General features: G+C 37.9%; 2 protein-coding genes across 2 annotated transcripts; both read left to right on the top strand.

The window, feature by feature from the left end:
* Window positions 1-17,788: 17,788 nt before the first annotated feature.
* LOC143552265 (ASI1-immunoprecipitated protein 3-like) lies at window positions 17,789-22,545 on the top strand. Its single transcript, XM_077042531.1, has 8 exons — window positions 17,789-18,169; window positions 19,311-19,379; window positions 19,466-20,167; window positions 20,233-20,385; window positions 20,460-20,543; window positions 20,673-20,732; window positions 21,881-21,967; window positions 22,065-22,545. Exons 1-8 carry the CDS (start codon window positions 17,828-17,830, stop codon window positions 22,383-22,385), a joined length of 1,818 nt encoding a protein of 605 aa, XP_076898646.1. The 5' UTR covers window positions 17,789-17,827; the 3' UTR covers window positions 22,386-22,545.
* A 1,988-nt stretch (window positions 22,546-24,533) lies between these two features.
* LOC143552269 (5-amino-6-(5-phospho-D-ribitylamino)uracil phosphatase, chloroplastic-like) lies at window positions 24,534-25,932 on the top strand. The gene has a single exon (XM_077042534.1). The coding sequence runs from the start codon at window positions 24,761-24,763 to the stop codon at window positions 25,796-25,798; it is 1,038 nt and encodes a 345-aa protein (XP_076898649.1). The 5' UTR covers window positions 24,534-24,760; the 3' UTR covers window positions 25,799-25,932.
* The last annotated feature ends 548 nt before the right edge of the window (window positions 25,933-26,480 follow it).

Genomic DNA, 26,480 nt, shown 5'->3' with positions numbered 1-26,480 from the left:
AACAATAGCCCAAAAGCCCACCGAGAACCATAAGGATCTCGGTTTACATACATAACCCCATAACATACAAACTAAGTACAAACCATCTAATCTAGGCCCAACAATCTCCCCTTGGTTTGTAGATTGGCTCTTAGTCATGCTCCATATAATCAATGTCAGCGTCTTTCAAAGCACCTGCCCAAAACTTGCATATGATAATAGAGGTTGCCATACTTATGAATTCTTTTGCAGCCGTTTCAAAAATCGGATCAGCTATTATCTGAAATGTACTGAGGGTATTGATGTTTTTCTCTCCAAGCTTTAGCAAATCTATTGGATCAACAAATCTGAACTGCCCTTTGCCCTTCTGCAAACGTACAACAACGGTGGCAGTCTCACTATCATACGTCCAAAATCTCATGTTATCCAGAGTACCATCTGGAATAGCTTTAGGCACAGGAATGTGAGTGGCCTTCTTTGTGGCAGGCCACATAACCCTGACCATTGTCTTTCCTGTCTTTGGATCCTTGACCCCCTTAGCTTTCATCAAAAAGGACTCAGCAGTTGACATGTTCGGAAAGCCTCTATCAACTTGGCCTTTCAGAAAGTTCCAGATATCTCTACCACGTTTATCATTTGTTGGGTTGTGGAATGGAGAGTTTATCAAGTCACTGAGATCTCCTTAGTCCAAGATCTAAAATCTTTCATATTTTTATAGTACTCAGTGGTCCCGGACTTCCGTTTGACCCATCACATGTTCTTCTCAGCATCAAAACCCCATGAAACAATTCCAGATCGATCCTCATATTTATCTGAGAAACCCTCTGGAAAGGTGACAAAGAACCTGTCTGGGTGATCGGATGCCTCGACATTCTGATTGGAGTTATTCATCACCACCAGCTTCTTCTGAACTCTATCTGACTTCTCTTTGGAAATTGGAGGTGCAGACATATACTGTTTCAGCGTCTCATAATCATCTATGTTTTCCACTGGACGAACCGTAGAGCTACCGCCTTGATCAACGTTGGGCATCTTTGAAATTACATCAGCACTGCTCTTGAATTCATCTCCAAATTTCTGAACAAGTTTCTGTTGGAGGTCTAGATAAACAGCAGTTAGCTCTCCCATGTTTGACTGAAGCTCTTTAATCTTGGAATCTTTGTCAGAGTTATTAGCTTACAGTTCTTGGATCCGTATTTCTTTGACAACAGAGTCTTGTTCGAGCTCAAAGACTCGACGTTGAAGAGCATGTACATCAACAGGAGCATCCTCAAGTACAACTCCTTTACCTTTGTTCTACAAATTAATTTCTTGCATGGAAAGAATCTGAGCAATCTTATCAGAAGCACCAGAGCTTGGCTGACCCTGATTGATTGGGTCAGACGATCCAGAGGGAGCAGCAATGCATGGAATATAAGCCTCATCAGAGTGTGGAAGGTCTGTCTCAAAATCAAACTCACTAGAAATGTCATCAAAAGCTTGATCTTGAGCATGAGGCTCGACAGAGGATGGATTTGGATCAACATGAGTCTCAGGAGCAATCGACTCAGGCTGATGTGAATCTTGCTGTGGGCTTGTTGTTGTTGAGGGTGTGGTTGTTTCATCTTTAATGACCAGCACGCCAAGTCTCGGGTCTTTCTTCCTTCGTTTTCATGGATTGAGATCGGTGGTTGATTCCTCGGGGATATTTTCATTCTCTTCATTTACAGCAGCTGCTTGAGGAGGCTTCAATGCAGTTGATTGTAGTAATTCTTTGAAAATCTCAAAATCCGTTAGTTGCTCAGCAGTCGGAGCACTAACGGTGTCACGGTGTTCTATCTCTTCATCTTCATCATCAGAGATCTCAAGTGTAGCAACACGCCTTTGAGTTGCCGCTGCATGTTCTTCAGCTACTTGAGCAATAACAGGACCAGCTTCTGTTTCGGCAAACCGGCCAAATTTAACCAAGGCATGAAGGTCTTGATAAACGATCTTTGATCCTTTCCTGGACTGTTTCATCAACCCAAAAATGTTTTGTCCCATCAACTTCATATCTAATGTTTCAGCATATTTGACAAGATCAGTGTAATGAGAGACAAAAATCATCTATAACAACCGAGGATACATAAGAAACATCTCCTTCTTCTTCCCTTACAAGTTGCTCATCATGTCATCAAAGACGAACTTGGAATAGTTGAAATTCCAATCCATGATCAGAGCAACTATAGCCGACATCTGCGCGTGGCTTATTTCGTCAGAACCTCCCTTTCTTCCCGACACATATGTGAATAACGTGTGTATCAAGAATCTCCGGTACGGGTGAAACAATTTCTTGATTGCTGGAGGATAGTTGCCCTCATATCCCATTCGTGTAAGAACCTTGGAGATTTCAGCAGTTGAGTACTCCGTTGGGTGATCAGGTTGATCCCCAAACAAGAGCACCTCCCGTATGATGGCCATAGTGATGATGACCAGCTTCTTTTGTACTTTGGAGTCTATTGATACAACGCCACCTGGTACTCGCTGGTTGATCAAGGCATTGTTCCAAAAATCTGTGATCATTTTCTTGCATATAATAGGATTTTCTCGTAATGCATGAGAAATCCTGCAAGTGTTGAGACCAACTATCATAGACTTGAACTCCTTGTGTGCTGGAGAGGCATCAAACAAGTATCCAGCTATATTATGAGTGTCAACGAACTTTAACGGAGGTTGATCATCCATTACTGCAACAACCGAATCAAGTTAGTAAGTATTCACGTAGTTTGGATAATATTCATAAGTTTAAGAACACAATTTTAATTATCTCAAACTTTAAGGACTAATTGTGGTAAAACCATATTTGATGAACCATAAATGTAAAATAATAATGATTTAAGAATGATTTCGGTCCAAATAGGCAGATCTCTGTCCACACGAGGGATTTCGGTCAACTGTCAAGAACATGAGTTCTCGGTCATGGATGGGGGATCTCGGTCAACAAAGGTTAACCGAGAACCCTTGGTTTGACCACGAGTTTTGGTCAACCAATCAGAGAAGCGACTCCTTGAATCCATTCTCGAAATACGTGTTGTCTTCTTCAGCAAGACCTACAACTTCATGAATCAAGAGATCTGCAACAAAATCTCAAGACCACAACACGATCTTAAGGCTACCATACTAGTTTTAATCAACTAATACAATACACGTACATGACTTGAATCAATGAACAATGGTCCGAATAGTCATTTGAATCTCATCTCACACAATCCAACTAGTAATATTATCACTGTAGTGTCACGACCCACCATCTCTCACCTGGAATTGAAAACAAAGGAGTTAGAAAAGCAAAATCAGACTTGATTAGTATTAGGGTTTTGGCCGGATGACAATATAGCGAGAGACAATATCAGTTGATTTTGAAAATAATATCAATAACTGAGTTTGAGGAGCCTTTTATATCTCACATCTTATGGGTCGAGAACCCTACTTGGCCCAAACAATAACCTCTTTACCCTTCCAACAGTTGGGCCGAGAACCTTTAATAACAGGCCAGATGAGCCCAGATCCATCTTGGCCCAAACCAGGTTTTAATGTATCCTTTAAACAAAACAAAGCCCAATAACAACATCCAATCAATCCAATAGATAAAATTTTTAAGCCCAAAACACAGTTTAATCACGTTGAAGACGACCCAGTTAAAACATACGTTTAGAGGAGAGTGGTTTCGAGATAAAACAAATAAAACATAAATAAACAACAACAACAACAACAATAATAATAATAATAATAATAATAATAATAATAATAATAATAATAATAATAATAATAATAATAAGTAACATGAAACAAATAATCTTTTGAATTTTGCAAATTTGGGATCAAATTTAAGTACTTTGATAAAACTGACGCCTTTTATGAAAAGATCCGAACATGGAATCATATTGTTCAAGATGCTTTCACAAGGATTCATGTTCAGCGTTATTATGACATAAAGAAGCAGGTTGATAGTAGGTATAGCAAACTTAGCATGATTTTCATTGCATCAGTGATATGAGTTAGGTTCACTTCGGCATAAATCTTGGATGGACATCACTTATGGACATGTGATGCCTCCTATCTCTTCTCAAAGCGTATTTGGCTTTCCCCAGATCATCCCAATTTGACTTCAACCCCTTAGTGCTTGATCAGAAATTTTTAAAAAAGCAATAAAACATTGAGCTTTAAGCCTATTGATGTACAACATCAAAGATTATATGCAAACTTAACTCAAGAAATTGTTTTTTTTACATAATAGTATCAATAACGAATGCCTGTAAGTCCTGAATCTGGATCACTACAGTAAGACAACGCAGTATTTTTGGTGATCAAGACACTAACGGGCTCGTGTATGACTAGATAATTGCTTTTATGTCTATCATTCGGAGAGATGTATATGGAGACATGCACATGTCTTCAAAATGACTCCCCACAGTAAGTTCAGCATATTTAGTTTATATCACTTCTACTTTTCGCATCATGGAAAGCAACCATACAAATCAATGACTGTTCTAGAGCCTTTTAAGCTTAATAACTTCACCCGTTAGGCACACAGGAACAATTTATCTATCATTTTCCAAATGTTGAATCAATTTTCATTTGAAAATATTTTGAAGCTTCTGAAAAGCTATTAACTGAATAATTATATCACTTCCCAGAGATTAAAAGACGACACGCATGTTAAGAACTCAGTCACCCCGGTCACTCTTCAGTTTTCAGGTAAATGGCTATCCCGTATGACCACAGGTGGTTAACAGGACCAAACACATATGGGAATACGTGTCCCTCCAACTTGGAATTACCAACATAACTTTAAGTGAGAGAATTCAAAACAAAGAAGACACATCACAATCGCCCCAGATGCTTTCAGTGTTTAGATAAATGGCTATCTTGTGAATCTACAAGTAGATCACCGGACCAAACATATACAAGTATATGTTCTTCAAACCTGAGCAGCCGACATAATTTTAAGCATGAGTGAAGTTTAGAAGACATAGACAAAAATTTTACATAATTTCTTTTAATAATAATTTTTGAATAATAATAAAAGAAAACACGCACACACTCTTTTTGAAATTTTTAATTTTTTTTCTCCCACTAAATTTGTGCAAATTTATAAAATATGTACAAATTTATTCTCAAAAAGACTCAATCCACGAAACGGAGCATTTTAAGAAAACTCACAAGCACATTAAATTTGGCTGTACCGACCGGTTTTATAAATAAGTCCGCCACATTATTACCAGTGTGAACTTGTTCAAGATGAATCAATTTTCGGTCGAAACAGTCACGGATAAAATTAATTTTAATATCGATGTGCTTGGTTTTAGAATGTTGAACATGATTCTTAACAATTGCAATAGCAGCATCAGTATCACAAAAGATAGGGGTATCAAGAAATTCCAAACCATAATCCAGCAGTTGGTTTTGCATCCAGATAACCTGAGAGCAGCAAGCTGATGCAACAACATATTTCGCCTCTGCTGTCGAAGTGGACACCGTTTGTTGTTTCTTAAACTGCCATGAAATGAGACAATCACCTAAGAATTGGCATCCGGCATATGTGGATTTCCTGTCAGTGTCATCTCCACCATAATTGCTATCAGCAAAGCATAAAGATCAAATTTTGAGTTTTTGGGATACCAAAGACCTAACTTCGGTTTTCCATTCAGATATCTAAAAATACGTTTAACAACAATTAAATGAGAAAGTCTAGGATTAGCCTGGAAACGAGCACATTGACAGACTGCAAACATGATGTCTGGGCGACTGGCAGTGAGATACATCAGAGACCCGATCATCGATCGAAAATACGTTTGATCTACGGGACTCCCTTCCGGATAAGATGACAGTATAGGCCTTTCCGCCGTGGGAGTGTTAGCACTCTTGGAATCTTAAAATTCAAACTTGGCAAGCATATCCTCAACATATTTCCCTTGATGCAGTAAAATTCCCGTCGAGCTTTGGCGAACCTGTAACCCCAAAAACGTAGTCATTTCACCCAATGAACTCATCTCAAACCTTTTCTTCATTACTCCTTCAAATTCTGCACACAATTCAACATTGGTGGACCCATAAATAATATCATCCACATAGATCTGTACTAGAATCAAATATTTTCCGACAGTTTTACGGAACAATGTTTGATCAATGATCCCTCGCTTGTAACCATGATCTAGAAGATGTGCGGTCAGTATAGCATACCACGCCTGAGGAGCCTGTTGAAGCCCATACAATGCTTTGTCTAACTTGTAAACGTGATTTGGTTTCTTGGAGTCAACAAAACCCGGTGGCTGATCCACGTAGATCTCTTCTTTGACTTCCCCGTACAGAAACACGGTCTTTACATCCATCTGATATACTATGAACCCCATGAATGACGCGTAAGCCAGAAAAATTCTGATGGCCTCAAGTCTAGCCACTGAAGCATATACTTCAGTGTAATCTAATCCCTCAACTTGACGTAAACCACGAACTACCAACCGTGCCTTGCTTCTAACAATAACCCCGGTGTCATCTTGCTTGTTTCGGAAGACCCATCTCGTATCAAGTGCTTTATTTCCTTCCGGTAACTCAACCAATCTCCAAACCTTCAACTTATCAAACTGATTCAACTCTTCATGCATAGAAATCTACCCAACTTGGTTCCTGAAGGGCCATCTCTACGGTTTTTGGCTCAATTTAAGAGATGAAACAGGAAAACAAACAGTTGTTTATCTGTCCTGTCTGACTTCTGGTGGACACACCCGTTTCAAGAGGACCTATGACATTCTCAATTGAATGATTTTTCTGAATTCTTGATGGAACCAAATGATCGGAAACATTCTCGGTATAGTGCAAGTTTGTCATATTTTCATCATTATCAGCTAGAGGGTTCTTCCATCCAGAGGTCGCTGTACTATGTGAGTACGAAGTGCTGACGACATATTCATTTGGAATGGCATCAGGAAATAGTGTGCTCCTGAAAATCTGACGAATAGGACTCTCCCCCTCAACTGTTGAAGTACTTTCTGATGGAATTGGTGAAGACGATGAAGTTGTGACAGGTTCTGGTTGGTTTACAGGCATGGGTGGAGTGACATCGATTGGTTCTGTCAGATCATCATTCAGAACAGGAGATATATGAGACACAACATTTTGATCTTCTTTCACAGTGTCTACGGGAGCTTCACCTGAGACGTTTGAGTTGATGACTGGAAGCACGTTGAACGGTTTGAATAGTTCATTGTAGTCGAACAACCAGTCAGGACCGACACGAGCATCAGTTTCGTTTTCTTCCAACCAACAAACATCGTGTGATTCCAGAATCTGCTTGGTTGACTTGTTGTAGACCCTGTAGTCGGTATGACCCGCATAACCAACAAAGTAGCAATCATCAGATTTGGCCCCGAATTAAGGATTAGATTCGAAATTCAGTAGAGTGCACGGACAACCAAATGCTCTAAAATGTGCAACAGTAGGCTTGTGACCATAGACAATCTCATATGGGGTTTTCATTTGTGATTTGTTGATTATCACTGATTCTGAACATAACATGCCGTGTTAATGACTTCTGCCCAGAAGAACAATGGCAGCTTAGAATCACACAACATAGTCCTTGCCTCTTCGATAAGAGTTCTGTTTCTCCTTTCAGTCACACCGTTCTGGTTGTGGCGTCCTTGCTGAACTATACTGACGGAGCACCCCCCTTTCTGAACAGAAATAATTCAATGATGCATTCTTAAGTTCTGTACCATTATCACAGCGTATTCCCTTCAGCTTCAAGTTCAGTTGGTTCTCCACGAGCACAATAAACTTCTTGATCAAATCTGCAGTTTCACTTTTATTTGACAAGAAAAACACCCAAGTAAAACGTGAGTAGTCATCAGTAATAACAAGACAATAAGAGCTACGAGAAAGACTCAAGACATGAACCGGTCCAAAAATATCCATATGTAACAATTGGAGAACTGATGATATGATATTAATCAATTTCGGCTTATGAGTTTTTCGATGATGTTTACCCAATGCACAAGCCACACATTTTTCAATAGTCACAAAATCTTTAATAGGTAGACCACGTACCAAATCATTTTTAGCAAGACGATTCAAATTTTTAGTATTAGCATGACCAAGGCGACGATGCCATAGCATGGCATTATGTTCTGACACCTTTGAAAACAAGCAAGTTATTTCATCAGGAACATTTTTGTTCATGTCGTTCACATAAGCATTATCATTTCGTTGTGATCGAACAAGAATCCAGTCTTCTGGTATAATTATACCAGGTTTCAAAATCAAGTACTCCTTCTTAGTAAAGTGAGTTGAAAAATCTTTATCACAGATTTGAGACACGCTCAACAGACTGTGCTTCAATCTTGGAACAGAATTAACATTTTCGAATTTTAGAACACCGTTACTTACAGTACCCTTCTGAGTAATCTTCCTCTTTTCTCCTCCCGCAAAGGACACATACCCACCATTGAATGATTGAATGTCGTGAAGTTGAGAAATGTCTCCTGTCATGTGCCTGGAACAACCACTATCAACATACCAAGGTCTGATGATATTCCTCCATAGTTTTCCCTGCACGAAGCGTGGGATTAATTAGACTTTGGTACCCAGTCCAAAGTTACACTGGGTGACCCTGACTCATCCAATGTTGTCACGGGTTTCCATGACATATCCTTTTGATCATCAAATGTTTGGTTTGGAGACTCTTTCATCGGAGATTTAGGCAACCATTTATGTCTACCATTGTAGGATTTGGCATTATAAGTACGAATGGTTGACTTCATCTCTGGTGTTTTTGGGTTAAAAGGACACAATTTTGTCTTCTCTACCCGTTTCGGTTTAGAATGCGCGTTCGTTTTTGAGACCGAAGCACCTTTTCTAACCCTATTGCGAAACAAGGGTCGTCGTCCTCATCAGTCCATTCCTTCACAAGTACTTTTTCTGCACATGAAGTAAACACGTTAGAATCGTTCACTCCTGAAGTGGACGCACTAGCATTCACAGAACTAGCTTCACCACATTTAATTTGTTTGCCGTACTTCATGCCCTTTATCTTTTCTTCCTGTTCTTTGGTAACAGGGGTACCAACATAATTGTGGTTTTAAGGTGAGGGAACTTGACTATATCCTATGCCCTCACCTTCATTTTCTTTCCACCACAATTGATTTTCAATCATTGATTTAACTACTTCACTGGAAACATCGATTTTTTAAAATCTAGTTCAGCCCTTTCAAATTTACTAGTTAGATTTAAAATTTCCAACTTAGAGGCTTCCAGTTTAGCAGTTAAATCAGTAATTTCTTGTTGGGCGTCTAGGTAATGACAACATTTTATACTGAATTCAGTTTTAAGCTTTGAGAAATCCTTTTGAGTTGCTTCTATCTTATCTAGAAAGCTTTTTTCATTTTTCTTAAGTTTGAAATTTTCAGATTTTATTCTTTCCATGTCTCTAATTAAGTTATCATTATGGAGCTTATATAACTCTATCTTTTCAACGCAATCTAGAGAACATGGTTGAAATGTTACCTCAGATGAATTTGAAGAGGTGAAAGCCATATATGTGAACTGAAGTTCCGTGAGTTTCTCCTCAGTAGCATTTTCCTCTCCAGTGTCTTCAACAATTGCGAAGTTTGCGGTCTGATTTCTAATGTTGAAAGCAGCCATCTGATCCTCCCAAGAAAACTGTTGAGCAACCATTTCCCTTTCACCATTACCCGAGCATCCTCCAACCTCTCATCTAGCATTACCCACTGGAACCGGGGTCCTTTCTGTGTTCCCTTCCTTCGCTGGGTTAGTACATTCACGAGCAAAATGACCCGGCTCGTGACAGTTGTAGCATCTCAGAGTGTCCTTGTTGAAACCCACTTTATGATTATTAGGCATATTCCAATTGTTTCTAACTGTCCTCTTAGTGAACTTCTTGGCCTGAAATACTGCCATGGCGATTTGCCAAGAGATATCCATTTCTTAAACATCATCAGGATGGATCTGATCGAGTTCAGCAGCAACTACAGGTTGAACCAAGTCTCCAGCTAGAAATGCATTATAACAGTTCATGAATTCTGCCATTAGAGCTATATTTTCCTGAGTCTCTTTTGGAATGGAAGAAATCTGACTGGAGTTCTGACCATAAGTAACACCAGAGGATGAAGATTTTCCATTGTCAGCTGAAGATTGACCAGACTTAGTGAATAATACTAGAGCTGGTTGAGGTGGAATGGAAGATGGTTGACCTTGAGTGGATGTAAACATTTGAAAGTTTCCCTGAGGTGGATGTTGAGTGGCCTTGAACATTGAGAAACTGTCTTGAGAGATGAGGGCATTGTTGGAAGCAACGTTGTACCCAGCGCCACTGTAAGAGTTTGCATGATTTATTACACGTTGCTTGTCATCCATATCACATGCCTTGATGGTGGCCATCATCTCAGCGAGAGACATTCTGTTGAGATCTTTTGTCTTCTTGATAACAACAACATTCATATCCCAACTCTTTGGCAACGAATTCACCAACTTGTTGTTTATCTCATAGGTTGCTAGATAAATGCTTGCGTATCTCATTTTAGTCACCAGGGCTATGAACCTTTGGAGTTGAGTCTCCAACGACTCTCCTAGAACATGGTTAAACATATTGAATTTTTGTCGCAGAAAGTCTTGGCGACTTCTTTTCATGTCTTCATTTCCTTCATACACCATAATCAACGCCTCCCATAATTCTATAGCAGATTGAAGTTCTCTAAAACCAAGGGCAATCTCAGGTGAAAGTGCCATGGTTAAAGTTGAAAGTGCCTTTTCATCCTCCTCAACTTTAACAAAATCATCATCATCATACAAAGCAACTAGCTTCACAATAACTTCAGTTGAGTTAGCACGTTGATACGTGATTCTTTGAGGTCCCGTAACAATACTTCTCCATATTTTGGCATCTTTCATCTTGACGTATTTCTCAAAACGAAACTTTCATTCACTAAACCCTCATGAGACAAAATACGGGGTATACGAGTGGTGGTCCCCATTATGGAGTCTAGTTCTTGATGAAGTGAAGTGTTGGTGGAACCATTGCCATTAGTTAACTGGTCCATCTTTTTAATTAAATAAATTTACGAGAAAATATGAGTCCAGAAGCCTTTAAAGTCCAAACAGAATGCCCATATCAAATTAGTCAGGCCTAAACAGTGTTCACAGTTCACTGGGCCGAGAACTAGGTATTGTTGACCAAGAGTTGACCGAGAACCAGTCAAACTGACAGAGAACTGTTGTATGTTGACCGAGAACCCAAATGTTGACCGAGAACTACATATAGTTGACCGAGAACTGAGGTTAACCGAGATCTTATGCCGAGAACTTCAATCCTTTGACCGAGAACTAAAATCGTTGACTGAGAAGTCAACAATTTGCCCGAGAACAAGTAATCCTGGCCGAGAACACTTATTTAATGCTGAGAACCCAGTTTTTACACCGAAAATCAATCTGAACTGTAACAAACTTCCGAGAAAGTTAGGATTTGATTTGTTTCCAAACCAAAACCAATATTTTCCCAAAAACACAACAACCAAGAAATCAAGATCTTGAATCCTTGATATCACAATAACGAGCCTGAATAGGTCAAAGGCTCTGATACCAATTGTAAAGGTCTAAGACGGATCTTTAAATTATGATATCAACGAATCTAACTGTTGGTGTGGAAATCCAACAGTATACGATTCAAGAACAAGGATATGAACACGTAGAACACGATGAATTGCTTCAAAACACACGTTATATTGAACGTCGGGTGCTTAAGCCACAATACAATACTCGTTCCCTATGTAAAGGAGAACGGCCAAAACCACAATCGAATTGAACAACCCAAAACCCTATACATCATGTTCTATATATAGAGTGTTCAATATGCTAGCCCAACAATAGCCCAAAAGCCCACCGAGAACCATAAGGATCTCGTTTACATACATAACCCCATAACCATCCAAACTAAGTACAAACCATCTAATCTAGGCCCAACAATCTCCCCCTTGGTTTGTAGATTGGCTCTTAGTCATGCTCCATATAATCAATGTCAGCGTCTTTCAAAGCACCTGCCCAAAATTTGCATATGATAATAGAGGTTGCCATCCTTGTGAATTCTTTTGCAGCCGTTTCAAAAATCGGATCAGCTATTATCTGAAATGTACTGAGGGTATTGATGTCTTTCTCTCCAAGCTTTAGCAAATCTATTGGATCAACAAATCTGAACTGCCCTTTGCACTTCTGCAAACGTACAACAACGGTGGCAGTCTCACTATCATACATCCAAAATCTCATGTTATCCAGAGTACCATCTGGAATAGCTTTAGGCACAGGAATGTGAGTGGCCTTCTTTGTGGCAGGCCACATAACGCTGACCATTGTCTTTCCTGTCTTTGGATCCTTGACCCCCTTAGCTTTCATCAAAAAGGACTCAGCAGTTGACATGTTCGGAAAGCCTCTATCAACTTGGCCTTTCAGAAAGTTCCAGAAATCTCTACCACGTTTATCATTTGTTGGGTTATGGAATGGAGAGTTTATCAAGTCACTAAGATCCTCCTTAGTCCAAGATCTGAAATCTTTCATCTTTTTATAGTACTCAGTGGTCCCGGACTTCCGTTTGACTCACCACATGAAGTCAAGAGTTTAGTTGCTACTATCTATCAGTTATGATCATATGCATATTATTTTTTCAGGGACGAAAAAGGTTTAAGTGTGGGGATGTTTGCTATGAAATACACACATTTTTGTACTTGTTTCGTCAAGCTTTTTGGTGTGTTTTAGCATTCGTTTAACCGTTTTCGATGATGTTTACTTGTTTATGTTTGATGTAGTATCATAGGTGATAAGATCATGGAAAACAATTCTTAAATTGATGGATTTAGTTCACCCGAGGATTGGATCGAAGACGATGCGCGTATACGAGTCTTAACGAGTAAAATAAGCGAAAATGCAAACGATGACCGAAGGCATGGCCGCGCTACGCAACCAGGGTGGGCCTCTCTAGTCACACTACGCGGCGTCCCACATGTCCCAAAGGCTGCCAAGAATGTTCTAGAATCAGCTACCCCATCTATTTTGTCTATAGTGGGCATTGTAGGCTTGTTTTAACATATTTTATGTTAGAAAGAAGGTGTTTAAACATATATATATAAAGGGTTTATACCCTATGAACGAAATATTCACCATTCCATCAGCCACCACACCTGTTCTAGGGGAGAAACCAATGAGGATAAGCTTACGGTTTCATCTTTTATCCTTTAGTTGTCGGTTTTGAGTATTTTAACGTTTTAAGTTCTTCTTTAGTTTTTAATCATTCAAACCTTTTGTACCCAGACTTATTTAAACATGTTTATCACTTTTATATATCTTTTCTACTGTTCATTGATTATGATTGGCTAGATTGGTTAGAATCACCTAGGTTTGTTGTTTAACAGTTTAAATTAACTAGTTTAGGGTGCTTAACAAGTTATTGATTGTTTATCTATTGTAAAGTTCTATTTTGTGATATTATTCCGTGTTTACCCGCTGCCATAGATGTATCTCAGGTTGCATGTGCCCCTTGTGGTTAATTATTTCATAAATTAGTTTCGTGTAGACGTTAATTGCATGTTTCGGTTAATACTTTGTGTGTTGATTGATTGTGGTAGGCATACCATTAGGGTTTGTGTTTCTTGGATCATTAAAGTCAGTGAGTTCACCACCTTTGAGTTGGACCAAGACCTTAGGTGTAGGCTTATCTTGCTAGTTAGTTGATCTGGTTAGTCGTTGCGAGACCACGTGCAGTTTTCCCATTGTCGACTAGGCTAAGTTTGTAAGTTGAGTTATGTTATCCTTATTATTGGATTACCCCTCTTCTTCTAGGTTTGTAATTAGCTCAAGCCTTAGTGAGATCTGTAACTGAGATATGGACCAATTGATGAGTTATTAGGGTACGTAGATTAACAGTCACGAATTAAAAGCTATCAAGATGTTGTTAGGGTTTTCTGGTAAAACTGACCGTATGGACTCAGTGCCTTGACCTCACATATGCTAGCCTATCTTTAGAACCCTGGTTTCAACCACATGTTAGCACCCGTGTCATCTTACGATCGTTAAGTCATCCTACCTAGGTGATTTGTTTTCTTATTATAGTTCCGTTAAGTTTCACCGTTAGTTAAGTTAAATTAGTTAAGTTAGTTTTAAATAAATAAAGATAAAGAAATATATTATTTAGGCAACGCTTAGATTAGGGTTAATTATCCGAGCCGTTCTCACGTGTCTTTGTGTTCGACATTCGGACTTCCATTAGACTGTGTTGCTACGCGACCTGTACACTTGCCGTTTGTGTGAAGCTTAGTTAGGATTATTCGGTTTTATAAATTTAAGACTTAGTGTTGAATTGCGAGAATTAGTTATTAATATTTATATATAGCTTTTCGCACATCAATCGGCTTAAAAGAGATCTTATCGAAGAAACCTGAACGTAGATAACTACTACTATCGAAAAAGATGTTGCAAAGCAACCCTATCAAAGATACCTGCAATGGTGTTAATGTTCAAGAACTATACAACAGGTCTTTGATTTCTTCAAGATTGCTTTTTTTAAACCAAAACAAAACATATGCTCTTATGATTTCTTTTTATGCTTTCATTAAAAGATATTAAAAAACTTCAATTTGGTTTAATTGATTAAATAGAATTGAATTGTCAATTAGTAGATGCTATTGGGGATGAAATACATGTGGATGATCAAATAGGTTTGATTGATGAAGTTGTTGGTAATTAAGACTTTGAAAATGACGACGGAATTTATGGCACATGCTATATAGTTGACACGGATAATGAAGTAGATGAATTAAAAGTTGACATGAGGGATTTTCATGATTATGTGGATGATGGGGGATAATTTGTTGGTGGAATTAGCAACGAACATGTAAAGGATCATAATGATGAAAGCACCATTTGATAATGATATTTTGAGCGATGACACACTTGATATTAAATGTGACATTCGCCAAATTTTGTATACGTTTATCCAACCCGTTTGTATTTCGGATTCGTATTTATTGATCAAAATCGTATTACTCATGTGTACTTATGAGTTATGATTTATGATGTTTGATGAGTTTATGTAATGCTATAATTTCATTTGCAATGTTATTTCATGTACTTTGTACTTAAATATCAGTAAAATGAAGTCCACGGACTATTTCTGCAACTTTTCAATTCTTTCACGCCATGCGAAGATTCTAGGTAAAAATCGTGAATTTAATTGGGCCGCGTATCGCGAAAGATCTTTTCTTCACCTTTCGCGATACACGACGGCTCAAGAACACACATACTTAGATTTGGGTTGCGTGTCGCGAAGCCCAAAGCCTTGGTCCTTCGCTAAACGCGACATACTAGTCTGTTATGCATTTTGAGTCAATTCCAGTAAATAATTCGATTCAAGGCCAAATTCAGTCGTTTGATGTATAGTGATTCCACTTTATGATGATATTAATCATCCTTGACCATTAATTCTTTATTTAAACTCGTTAGTTATGATTAATTTGATGTTTTTAATGCCATTCAACCCCATTAAACTATTTTGACAAATTCATTCAAACGAACTGAAACACCATTGGGTGCAATGCGTATATAAATTAGACTATTATCCTTTGCATTTCACTTTACATCAACTCAATTCATGAAATTCTCTTGTTCTTGTTTGTCAATTTGGTGTTTTGCATACTTTGACTTCACAATGTCTTTCAATCCTTGTTTCATTCTTTGTGTAATATATGTTATGTTATTTTTCGTATTACCTCATTGTTTAGAACATGATAGCGTGTTGAAATTAATTTGACAACGATATTAATTCATCCAAAACAAACCCGGCTCGCTTATGCAACTAGTCGGTCAAGGTTTGGAAATTTCATAACATTAAACTTTAAACTTATAAAAGATAAACTCTTTCATCTTGCAAGTTATAAATCAATAATTTTTCATGTCAGAACGGAACCCGATGTAAAGTGGAGTTTATGTCTGACCAAAAACGAACCACTTGCTTTCTTACTTTTTAGACCCGTTTTGATGTGCAAACTATAAAATTTAGGAAATACCGGTACCATACCAACCTATACTGGGAGAGAAAACTCAAAACTAGGTACCGATTGATATCAATCGGTACAAATACCAAATTTTCTGATCCCTATTGCTCGCTCACGCTTAAAAGGATAGTTATGTAAGATTGATGAAAGTCATGGTACCAAACTACCAATACCGACCCCTGACACCGGTAGATATTTTGAGAATTTTGTAGCCTTTTATAATAAGTAGAAAAAATTACCAAAACATGCCTTTTAATGAGAGAGAAAACAACAAATAGCCCGTGAGATTTGAATTTCCCAAAATAGCCATTCAAATCTCACGTCCACGTTAGTTTGTGATATTCCCAGTGAGTTTTCGTGGTCGAATCAAATTCTGCCATGTGTTTTCCATTCCCACCTACCACGCTATTTTTCATCCCAAATATGTCGTAAACGTAACTTTTGACATCAAATATAACCTAAAGAAAACCAACTGTAACGTGATTTTTCAAGCTGTTTTCATCGGGAACGTGAGTTTTCAAATAAGATGATTTTTGAGTTATTTTGAAATTCATCTCCTAAGACGAATTTCATATGAATTTCGTCTTTTAAGAAAAATCATATTCATCATCTTCTTCATCAAACTTCCACCATTTCCTCCGCCACCTAATGCTACCGGACACCACCACCACAACCACCCACCACCACCATATCGACACTCTCAAACCAAACCCTCATCACCAACCAAACCCATGTCTGAACCAAACCCATATCGACACTCTCAAACCAAGGTGAAAATAGGCAGATGAGGAGGTATTAATTAATATTACTTGTTGGTATTTGCTCAAGCGAATGAGGCTCCGGACGAGCCGATGATTTCGATGCCGATTCGCTCTAACCATGCTTACTCTACTTCTGTATGACTGTCTCTTTATATTCATACATACACAAACACACTCCAAAGTCAAAACACACACACACACACACATATATATATTTGCTTGATCTTGTTTCATGTTTACGAATGAGGCTGTGATGATGAAATGAACTTTGAGCAACACAAACTCTCTCCCGCCGTTACCGTTGACTTCAGACCTAACTCTGCCGTCGTGCCGGAAACCGAAACCTCATATCCGTTCAGAAAACGGCGGTTTGAGGCGGTGGAGAAAAGCTCGTGCACCGGTCCTAAGCGGCGCGTGGTGAACCGGTGCTTAAGTTGCAAATGGAAGGTCGATTGATCGGATTCCGGTGCCGATGCGGCGATAGGGATGCAAGGGATTGGTCACTCACTCCCATTATTAAAGCTTGGAGTTTGATGAAGAAGATGATGAATATGATTTTTTTTAAAAGACAAAATTCATATGAAATTCAACTTAGGAGATGAATTTCAAAATAACTCAAAAATCATCTTATTTGAAAACTCAATTTGTCGATGAAAACAGCTTGAAACATCATGTTACAGTTGGTTTTCTTCAGGTTATATTTGATGTCAAAAGTTACGTTTCCGACAGATTTGGGATGAAAAATAGCGTGGTAGGTGGGAATGGAAAACACATCGCAGAATTTGATTCGACCACGAAAACTCACGGGGAATATCACAAACTAACGTGGACGTGAGATTTGAAGGGCTATTTCGAGAAATTCAAATCTCACGGGCTATTTGGTGTTTTCTCTCTCATTAAAAGGGGTGTTTTGGTAATTTCTCTAAAAAGTAACTAAACGGTTACCCGTTATTCATCCCGTCATACAAAACAAAACACCGCCCACACACACTCCCCAAACACACATTTCGTACCAACGACAAAATGCGCAACCGGCGATATTTAGCCACCAGCGACGAAGACGACGCGGCGCCACCACCAAAACAACAAGAAGATGCCGACGAAGTTCGTTCCAGCCAACGGAAGCGAAAGCGAATGAGGATATACGAAGACGACGAGGATGAATACGAACAACAGCAGCTTGAAGAAGCAATTAAACAATCAATCAATAAGAAACAACCTAATCACCATGAAGAAGATGATGAAGAAGAGGAAGACGCGCCGGACGCCAAGCCGATTGGCGAGGTGGTTAGGGTTTCAGGCAAAGGGAAAACCAGGAGGAATCATTACAAGTCCTTCGAGTTCGACGGAATCTCTTACGAGCTTGTCAGTCCTTTTAATTAACTTGCACTTTCAAATTATTATTATTTTCTCAACCGTTTTTATGTTAGGAACTGTGCGAACAGCATAAAGCACTTACTTGTACATTGTAAATTATTAATGATTTAATCAGATAGTGAGGTAGTGAGGTACTAGTGCATTTTGTGGTTCTCATACCTCTCAACATATTTGTGGCTCTTTTGTTTCTTATGAGCTTGTGAGTGGTTTAATTAACTTGTGGTTTATGATTCTGTGTTGTTTGTTTTGTGGTTTAGAATTAGTAATTTTGTTGAGTATTGGGGAGGAGTTTACTGGCTAGGGCTTTTCGGGTTACGAGATCGGGTTTTACTTGATTAAATGAGCTTTTAACCTGATGCGTTTGTTATTTGTTATGTGGATTTTCGGGTTACAAGAGATACAAGTGCATTGTGGATATTGTGCTGTTTGTTGTTTGTTATGTGGTAATTCTGTTGACAATTGGGGAGGGATTGACAGGCTAGGGTTTTATGGCTTACGAGATTGGTTTTTACTTGATTAGGCGAATTTTTAACCTAACACGTTCGTTATGTAGATATGTATCCGACTCGTAAAACTCGAAATTTGAAATTAAAGGTTCGAATTGGGTTTTCGAATCGGATTTGGCCAGAATTGAATTCTGAATCGAATGCAAATTTATGGTATTAAATTTGAATTCTAATTATTTTTTTTCGAACCATTTTTATGTCATGAATTGCAAGAACAGCATAATGCACTTGTACGTTGTGCATTAATGATTTAATTAGACAGTGGGCTGCGCGGTTACGCAACTGTCGTTAGTATAACACTTAAAGCAAGAGGTACAAGTGCATTATGCGGTATATATATGCATATATATGTATCTGTGTGTGTTTGAAAACAGGCTTCTACTGATTTTAATCGTAATAGGGCTACTAATTCAATATTCAACCCAAGCCGAAAGTTCAATTATTATTTTTGGGTGAATTCGAATCAAATTAGTTCGAATTTGATTCGAATCTGAATTCAGGTTAAAAAATATTAAAATTCAAATAATTCAGTTCATTAATTCGGATGTTCAAAATTGATTCTTTGAACACCTTAGTTATATGTTTAAAGAACCTAACCATGTTCTGTCTTTACGAATGTGCAGGAGGATCCTGTGCTTTTAGTTCCTGCTCCAGAAGGACCAAACAAGAAACCATATGTTGCTATAATCAAGGTACTTTATCTGTATAATAATATTATTTTGTTCTTTATGTACCATATCTTATCTGTTCTGAAGTGGAAGTTTCATTTTATGCACAGGATATCACAGAGACAAAAGATGGGAGTGTAATGATGTCTGGACAATGGTTTTACAGACCTGAAGAGGCAGAAAGAAAAGGTGGAGGAAATTGGCAATCACAGGACACATGGGAACTGTTTTATAGTTTTCACAAAGATGAGGTACCAGCTGAATCTGTAATGCACAAATGTGTGGTGCATTTTATACCTGCAAACAAACAGATCCCGAGTCGTAAAGTGCATCCTGGATTCATTGTTCAAAAGGTTTATGACACCATTTGGAAACGCCTCTTCAAGCTCACAGACAAAGATTACGAAGACGACATGCAACTTGAAATAGATCTTCTTGTTCAGAAAACAATGTCACGGTTAGGAGACCTTCCTGATATTAAACTTGATGATGATATTGTTGAAACAGAAGATCTGTTGAGGAGTAAAAGGTTGAGGAGAAAGAACATGTCACCGTTGGATGTTTCTAGAGATGATGATGTAAGCAACCGGTCTGGACCGTTGTCGAGGTCGGAAACACCTGGAAGCTGTAACAGTATTGCTTCAGAATGTTATAACATTCTGGTGAAGTTTGATGCTGTCACGAATGATCAGCATCGTGATAAGTGGCTAGAGAAGCTTCTAGATACTGTACAGTTTGCATGCAATAATAATGTGGAAGATAGTCAGAGCAATAATGTTCCTGCAAATGAGGCTGATGACAAAGTTCCAAATGTAAGCAAGGAATTATCTCGAAAAGTTGGAGTTTATTATACATATAATAATTTATTATGTTGCAGAGTGGAACAGAAACAGGAACGGGATCGCCTCCTGTATGGCCTGATGATGCGGTTCGTGCTGTAGCTGCACTTGAGGAGGCCTCACATGAGTCTTTATCTTCAGATTTTCAAAAGTATAACCAGAAGTTGCGACAGTTAGTTTTTAACTTTAAGGTATAGTATGTTTGAAGTGTTATACTATTATCATATAGTATGTTTGAAGAACGTGCATCTATCTACATTTGCAGAAAAATGCACAGTTAGCTCGTCGCTTTCTAAAGGGAGAACTGGAACCTTCAAAAATACTGTCTATGTCACCTATTGAGTTGAAGGTATGGCTTTTTGCAATCTTCTTTTCATATGTATATCATTATATGAATGTATATATGCGTTCACTACAGTGTTTGTGTAATGTTTGTTTTATCATTGTTCGTTTCTTATAATTTGACATGGCGTATTAGGAGGGATTGACAGCAGAAGAGATTGCTAGTAGAGAACCGGAAGAGGATACACAAGTGCAGGTAATTCTGATTCAACAAGTCTTTTTAATATATACTTTAAGCTTGCAATTATGGTCGTGTTTGGGTTGATGAGTTGTTTCCGGGTTGACCCAATAGTTTTGCGTCGACACATTTTTTTTACCCAATTTATTCCATGTCGGGTTCGGTTCATGTTGCCTAATTCGTGATGGGTTTGGGGTGTGTTTCATGTTATTTTTCTAACCTATATTAATATCGGTTTGGGTGTCAGTATAGTCGAGTTGATTGGTTTAAGCTTGCTGCTTTTGTTATTTTGGCAAAGCCAATTCAAATTAGTTACTCAATTCGTTGTCGGTGTCTACATGAAAACCTATTAGCTACTTTGTTTTAGTTGTAATCTGGCTTTCGTGGGCACCCTTTTGGGTTTATCCAGTATATAATGGGCAACATGAAGTTAATTTAATGGTTAATGTTAGTTGGAAGCTGTTAATGGCTTGGAGGGGTAAAAGAGGGAGTTTGCTTTTGTTACTTTTTTTCTCATTAAATACCATAAAATCGACATTTTTATTCTCTTTTATATATGTATAATATTTCCACATGTTTTTTTTTAAAGTGACTTAAAAAAAACATATGCACTGTGCAAATAACTGTGCTGTTATACCATTGTAACTCTGCAGTTTTATCATTATAACTGTGTACCATATACGTGTGATGTAACCTGCATGCATAAATAGAAGCAAATACCCCTGTCCATAGGACCAGCAATGTACACGTGACGCGTTCTCATTGCCTCCTTTGTTTCTTAGGCAATAGCAATTTTGTACTTGAACCGGCTTCTATATATATATATATAGAGAGAGAGAGAGAGAGCGAGAGAAGAGCACTTGGTTACGGACCAAGTTATTTGTTGAGGATGGATTTTTAATACTTATATATACAGCTTAATCTGTGTGATACTTTTAACAAATAAATAAAAGAGGGGTATTATGGGTGTTGTATATCCTAACCCACTCCATACCAGCTGCATAACTGCCCACTTGCCTTTTCCCCATGTGTATGTATGTAATTTTTGTTTTGTGCATGTTCATGTTTCTTTACCCACTTTAGTTCGTGTTGGGCTCGTGCCGACCCAGAGTTTATGCTCGGTTTGGGCTATTAACAAAACTTTTTGATCTTAATATGCATTACAGATGACAGATGCTCGCTGTAAAAGATGTATGGAGAAAAAAGTGCGTTTAGTAGAGATCATATCTGGTGGACATGCAGATCGATACCAGGTTCTTGTTCATCCGGCATTCCAAGTTTATAAATTTATAAAATCCATGTTCATGTTAATATTATTTATTACTGATGTTGATCGTCCTATGATTGCAGCTCGAGTGTAATGCATGTGGTCACGCGTGGTATGCTTCTAGGGATGAAGCCTCAACACTTACAATAGACGGGCCCAGCTCAGCCAAGACAGTGGGAACTGCACCATGGGCTACTGCCAAGTTTGAAGATGTTGAAAAGAAGTTGGTGAGCCCTCGTGACCGAAACGACTCATTTAAAAAAACAACCGACACTTCTGCCACCGTACTGGAAAAGCAGAAGTCTTTCAACAAGTCCAGGTCCGATGAGAATGACAATCCGTCACCGCCATCATCACTACCACCGCCACCACCACCACCACCGCCAACTGATCCAGTAAACTAGTTTTCGCGTTTCAGTCTCATACTTCTTTGAGGCATGTCTAAATCATAGTGTGAAATGATCCGTGGCGTAAATCGTGTGCGTTTACATGTACAAGTTTATGGGGAAAGAGTTATAGACTTCTGGATTAAATTTATATGCTGACCAATTTTGGTATCATCGGTAGGGGTGGAGTTACAAGAGGTTTAGTTAAACCATGACAATCTTTTAACAAGTTTTGTTAGTAAGGGGACACATCCCAATCCCAATCTGGTAGTTTGGGAACACATGCCTTTATGAACCGGGACAAAATTTGTGGTAAAAGTACCCGAAATGTTTGCCAAAGAACGATACTGTTTTGTGTGGAAAGGTGAAATGGGTAGCTTTGGAAATTCGACTCAAATAAATTGGGAACTTTCGTTTTTGGTAAAGTGAGGTGTGACCTTCACCTTTAACTCATCGGGTGGTTTAATACATAACCATATATATTGTAGAACGCTACTCTGGATTTTTTCTATTTACTTTTATACTTTTCAATTTAAATTAACAAGTTATGGCTGTGAAAAAAAAAAAACTCTTTAACGAGTTGATTTAAGTTGTGCATGGCTCATGAGTAGTTTGTCAATCTTTAACTTGGCTTGTTTATTAATTTTTAATTGTTTTATTTATATATGTTTAATTTTAATATTTTTAATATTATATATAGTTCAAATATATATATATATATATATACTATATATAAAAAATATAATTAATACATATTATTAATATGTATTAAATAATTAGTTTTATCAAGTTCATACATATAAATATAATAATAGCTATTATCTAAATATATTAATGGTTTAAATACCGATCTAAAGCTAGTTCGTTAGAATGGTCAAAATGTTGTTCTTTTAACTTGATGTAATTAGTCGGTTGTGGTGGTCCTTTCTGGTTGGGAGAGGGCTGTTTGTTTTTGTTGTTGGTTTGGGTTTATAATACGTTTTGAAAAAGAATATATATATATATATTTAACAAAAATTATATAAACTAAAAGTTCATTTATGATCGCAAAATGGCTCGAGCTCTGACTCGAATCTAAAGTAGCTTATGAGTGGCTTAGCTCATTCACACATTGACCGAAAACCCACAATGCCTTGCATATGTAAGAGCTTGAACCCCATTAAAGGTTTTTGGCAAAATTTCTTGTAAAACTATTTTAAAGTTTCTTTAATTAATCACACGTTCATTAAATAATCCTAAGATTATATATGTATGTAGACGTAGATTAAAATAATCGGGCGATTGATCAACTGCCTCGTATGAAAACTTCATATCTTTTTGCCCATGTTTCTTCATTAATCTTGGTTGTTTTATTTTATCGATCATAAGCCGTTCAAAATGGTTATGATTCAATCATCCCATCCAGGATTGTTACTAGGTGAATATGTTGTATGCATGTGTAAGATGAGGCTATGTGTTGTGAGAGACGCCATGACCAGCTCACCACCCTATTAGACCACGCTGTGCAAACTTCATGTTATCGTGATAGCGCTCAAAGGGCTCAAAAGGTGGGGTCCAACCCCACTACCAAATTACTAAAAAAAATCAATTTACACATAATTAAATCATAACGTGCTTTTTAAAAATTAGACTAGTTAAAGGCCATTATTTATTTGACAATGATATAACTAGCCTTTGCTAGTTAAACCGCAATGCACGACCTGAAATAAATAGTAACATTTTAAATTTGAGTGTGCCTATTTTCAAGTAAGTTTTGTGAAGCCCAATAAGATTTGAAATTGGTCCAAAAGAAAATTTGTATATATCTTGACATTTATTATTATTATTAAAATTATTATGTGAAAGTAATTGATTTTCAAAGGGTGTCTTCTGGACTTGTCCTAATAATAATAATAATAATAATAATAATAATAATAATAATAACAATAATAATAATAATAATTTCTCCTCTCCTTCCAAATTAGTCGCCGATCTTCCTCACTTTTTTCTATCCATTCCTCATTTCAGGTTCTATCTTTCTCTCATTATTATTATCTTTCTCCTCTCATTATTTTTCTATCCATTCCTCATTTCATATTCTTGTTGAATCAGAAATCTTTAAGCTGTTTGTTTGGTGTTGTAATTTATCAATTAGGGATTTAGGGTTTCAATTTGAATTGGGTAGCTATTATTATTATTATTATTAAATAAAGTTTAGATCTTTATTAGGCAAAACCTGTTCCCCCTTTTGTTGATTGTCAATAATAATAATAATAATAAACCCACTTTTCCCATAAAGAAGATTCCTTCAATTTAATATCAAATTAGGGTTCTTGATTCTCCAATAATTGAGGTTGTTGTAATTTCATTTTCAATTTGGGGGTTTTCTTTGGTCTTCACTGAATTCTGTGAAAATGATTGAATCCGTTGCTGCAACGTCGCTTTTCGGCCCGAGCCCCATTTTCGGGCGTTATTTGAAAGCCCGTTCACCTAAACGGGTCGCAACAAGGCGTATCCCATTACTTAGGCTTCCACCCATCAAAGCCCAAGCGATGGAGTTGACTAAAGAGGCGTTTAATGACCAAACCGACGTTAACCTGGTTCAAAAACCCGGGCTTTGGCCACCTAACAACAAAGCCGACAACCCCTCGTTGCATAACCCGTTGTTAAGACAAGAACGAATGGGTTGCGGTTGGTTAGGTGCGATATTCGAATGGGAAGGGGTTTTGATTGAAGATAATCCCGATCACGAGAAGCAGTCGTGGCTTGTACTTGCTGAAGAGGAAGGTAAATCTCGACCGCCTGCGTTTCTTCTTAAACGAATCGAAGGCATGAAAAACGAGCAGGCGATTTCAGAGGTTCTTTGTTGGTCACGAGACCCGAGTCAACTTAAACGTATGTCGTTAAGAAAAGAACAGATTCTTCAAGCGTTGCAAGGTGGGGTGTATCGGTTTCGTGACGGGTCAGAAGAGTTTATTAACGTTTTGACCCGTTATGATATTCCTATGGCTTTAGTGTCGACACGTCCACGAAAGAATCTTGAAGAGGCGATTGTTGCGATCGGGATAAACGGGGTTTTTAATGCAGTTGTGACGGCTGAAGATGTTTATCGAGGGAAACCGGACCCGGAAATGTTTTCCTATGCGGCTCAACTGTTGCAGTTTATACCTGAACGGTGTATTGTGTTTGGGAACTCGAATTTGAGTGTTGAAGCGGCTCACGAGGGTAAGATGAAGTGTGTGGCGGTGGCTAGTAAACATCCGGTTTATGAGCTCACGGCTGCTGATTTGCTGGTGAGGCGGCTCGATGAGCTGTCGGTTGTGGATTTGAAGAATCTTGCGGATATCGAGTTGTCTGAGTTTGGTGCAGAACCCGAGGTGGAAATGGAGTTGGAGGAAGAAGATGACGTGTACCCGTCTTCGAGGGCTGCGGTTGATGATGATTTCTGGTAATTTGTTACGGAGCTGTATATAGTTTTTATGTTTGTGATGTTGATGTTAATGGTGAAATTATAGTTTGTAAAATGTAAACATTGAAAATCAAAAGGGTAGTCTGCATTAAAGTGACATTTGTATGTATTAATAATATATAACAAACATTATATATGTAATCTGTAGATAAATATTTGACTTTTCATAGTTGTCTTTGTTTACCAGGCAAATTTGTGAACTTTTGATTATTTTTGAATCCAACCTAAAGCTGCTGAGTTTAGGAAGTGTGTGTGTAAGTGTTGCTATGAGTCAACTAGAGGTGTAAGAACCCGGATTTTGGACCAAACTGGACCGGTTATGAAACGGGTTAAGATCGAGTCAATGAAAGTCAAAATTGGACCGGTTAGGATTAGAAACTGTTTTTTTTATACAGAATAATCTGCTTTGGTTTGAAACATGTGCCTGTCCAGTTTAGTTCATTTTAACCAATTTCGACGGATATGATATGTTTTCATAAAGATTTTGAACAGTGGGTCGAATCAGTTCCAAACTGTAACTAAAAACCGAATCATCAACTGAAAAACTGACCAAACCGATCAGTTATCGTTAAGTGAAGCTCCATAACCCAGCCTTCGGTTATGGTTTTGGTTTAGCCCCCTTGGTTAATCGAATTGAACCATGCATATTTTCCGTGTTTTTTCAT

This window comes from Bidens hawaiensis, unplaced genomic scaffold (assembly GCF_021521415.1).
Source record: "Bidens hawaiensis isolate Kalapana, Puna unplaced genomic scaffold, B.hawaiensis_p1.1 tig00016835_1, whole genome shotgun sequence".
Lineage (NCBI taxonomy): Eukaryota > Viridiplantae > Streptophyta > Magnoliopsida > Asterales > Asteraceae > Bidens > Bidens hawaiensis.
Note: the sequence above shows the minus strand (reverse complement) of the source record. Positions and strands in the feature narration are given on the sequence as shown.

Bases quoted from the DNA above. Each gene is read 5' to 3' on its own strand.
- LOC143552265 (XM_077042531.1), top strand. From the start codon at position 17,828: ATGCGCAACCGGCGATATTTAGCCACCAGCGACGAAGACGACGCGGCG. The intron at 18,170-19,310 runs GTCAGTCCTTTT...ACGAATGTGCAG, and splicing joins ACGGAATCTCTTACGAGCTT to GAGGATCCTGTGCTTTTAGT. The intron at 20,168-20,232 runs GTAAGCAAGGAA...ATTATGTTGCAG, and splicing joins CTGATGACAAAGTTCCAAAT to AGTGGAACAGAAACAGGAAC.
- LOC143552269 (XM_077042534.1), top strand. From the start codon at position 24,761: ATGATTGAATCCGTTGCTGCAACGTCGCTTTTCGGCCCGAGCCCCATT.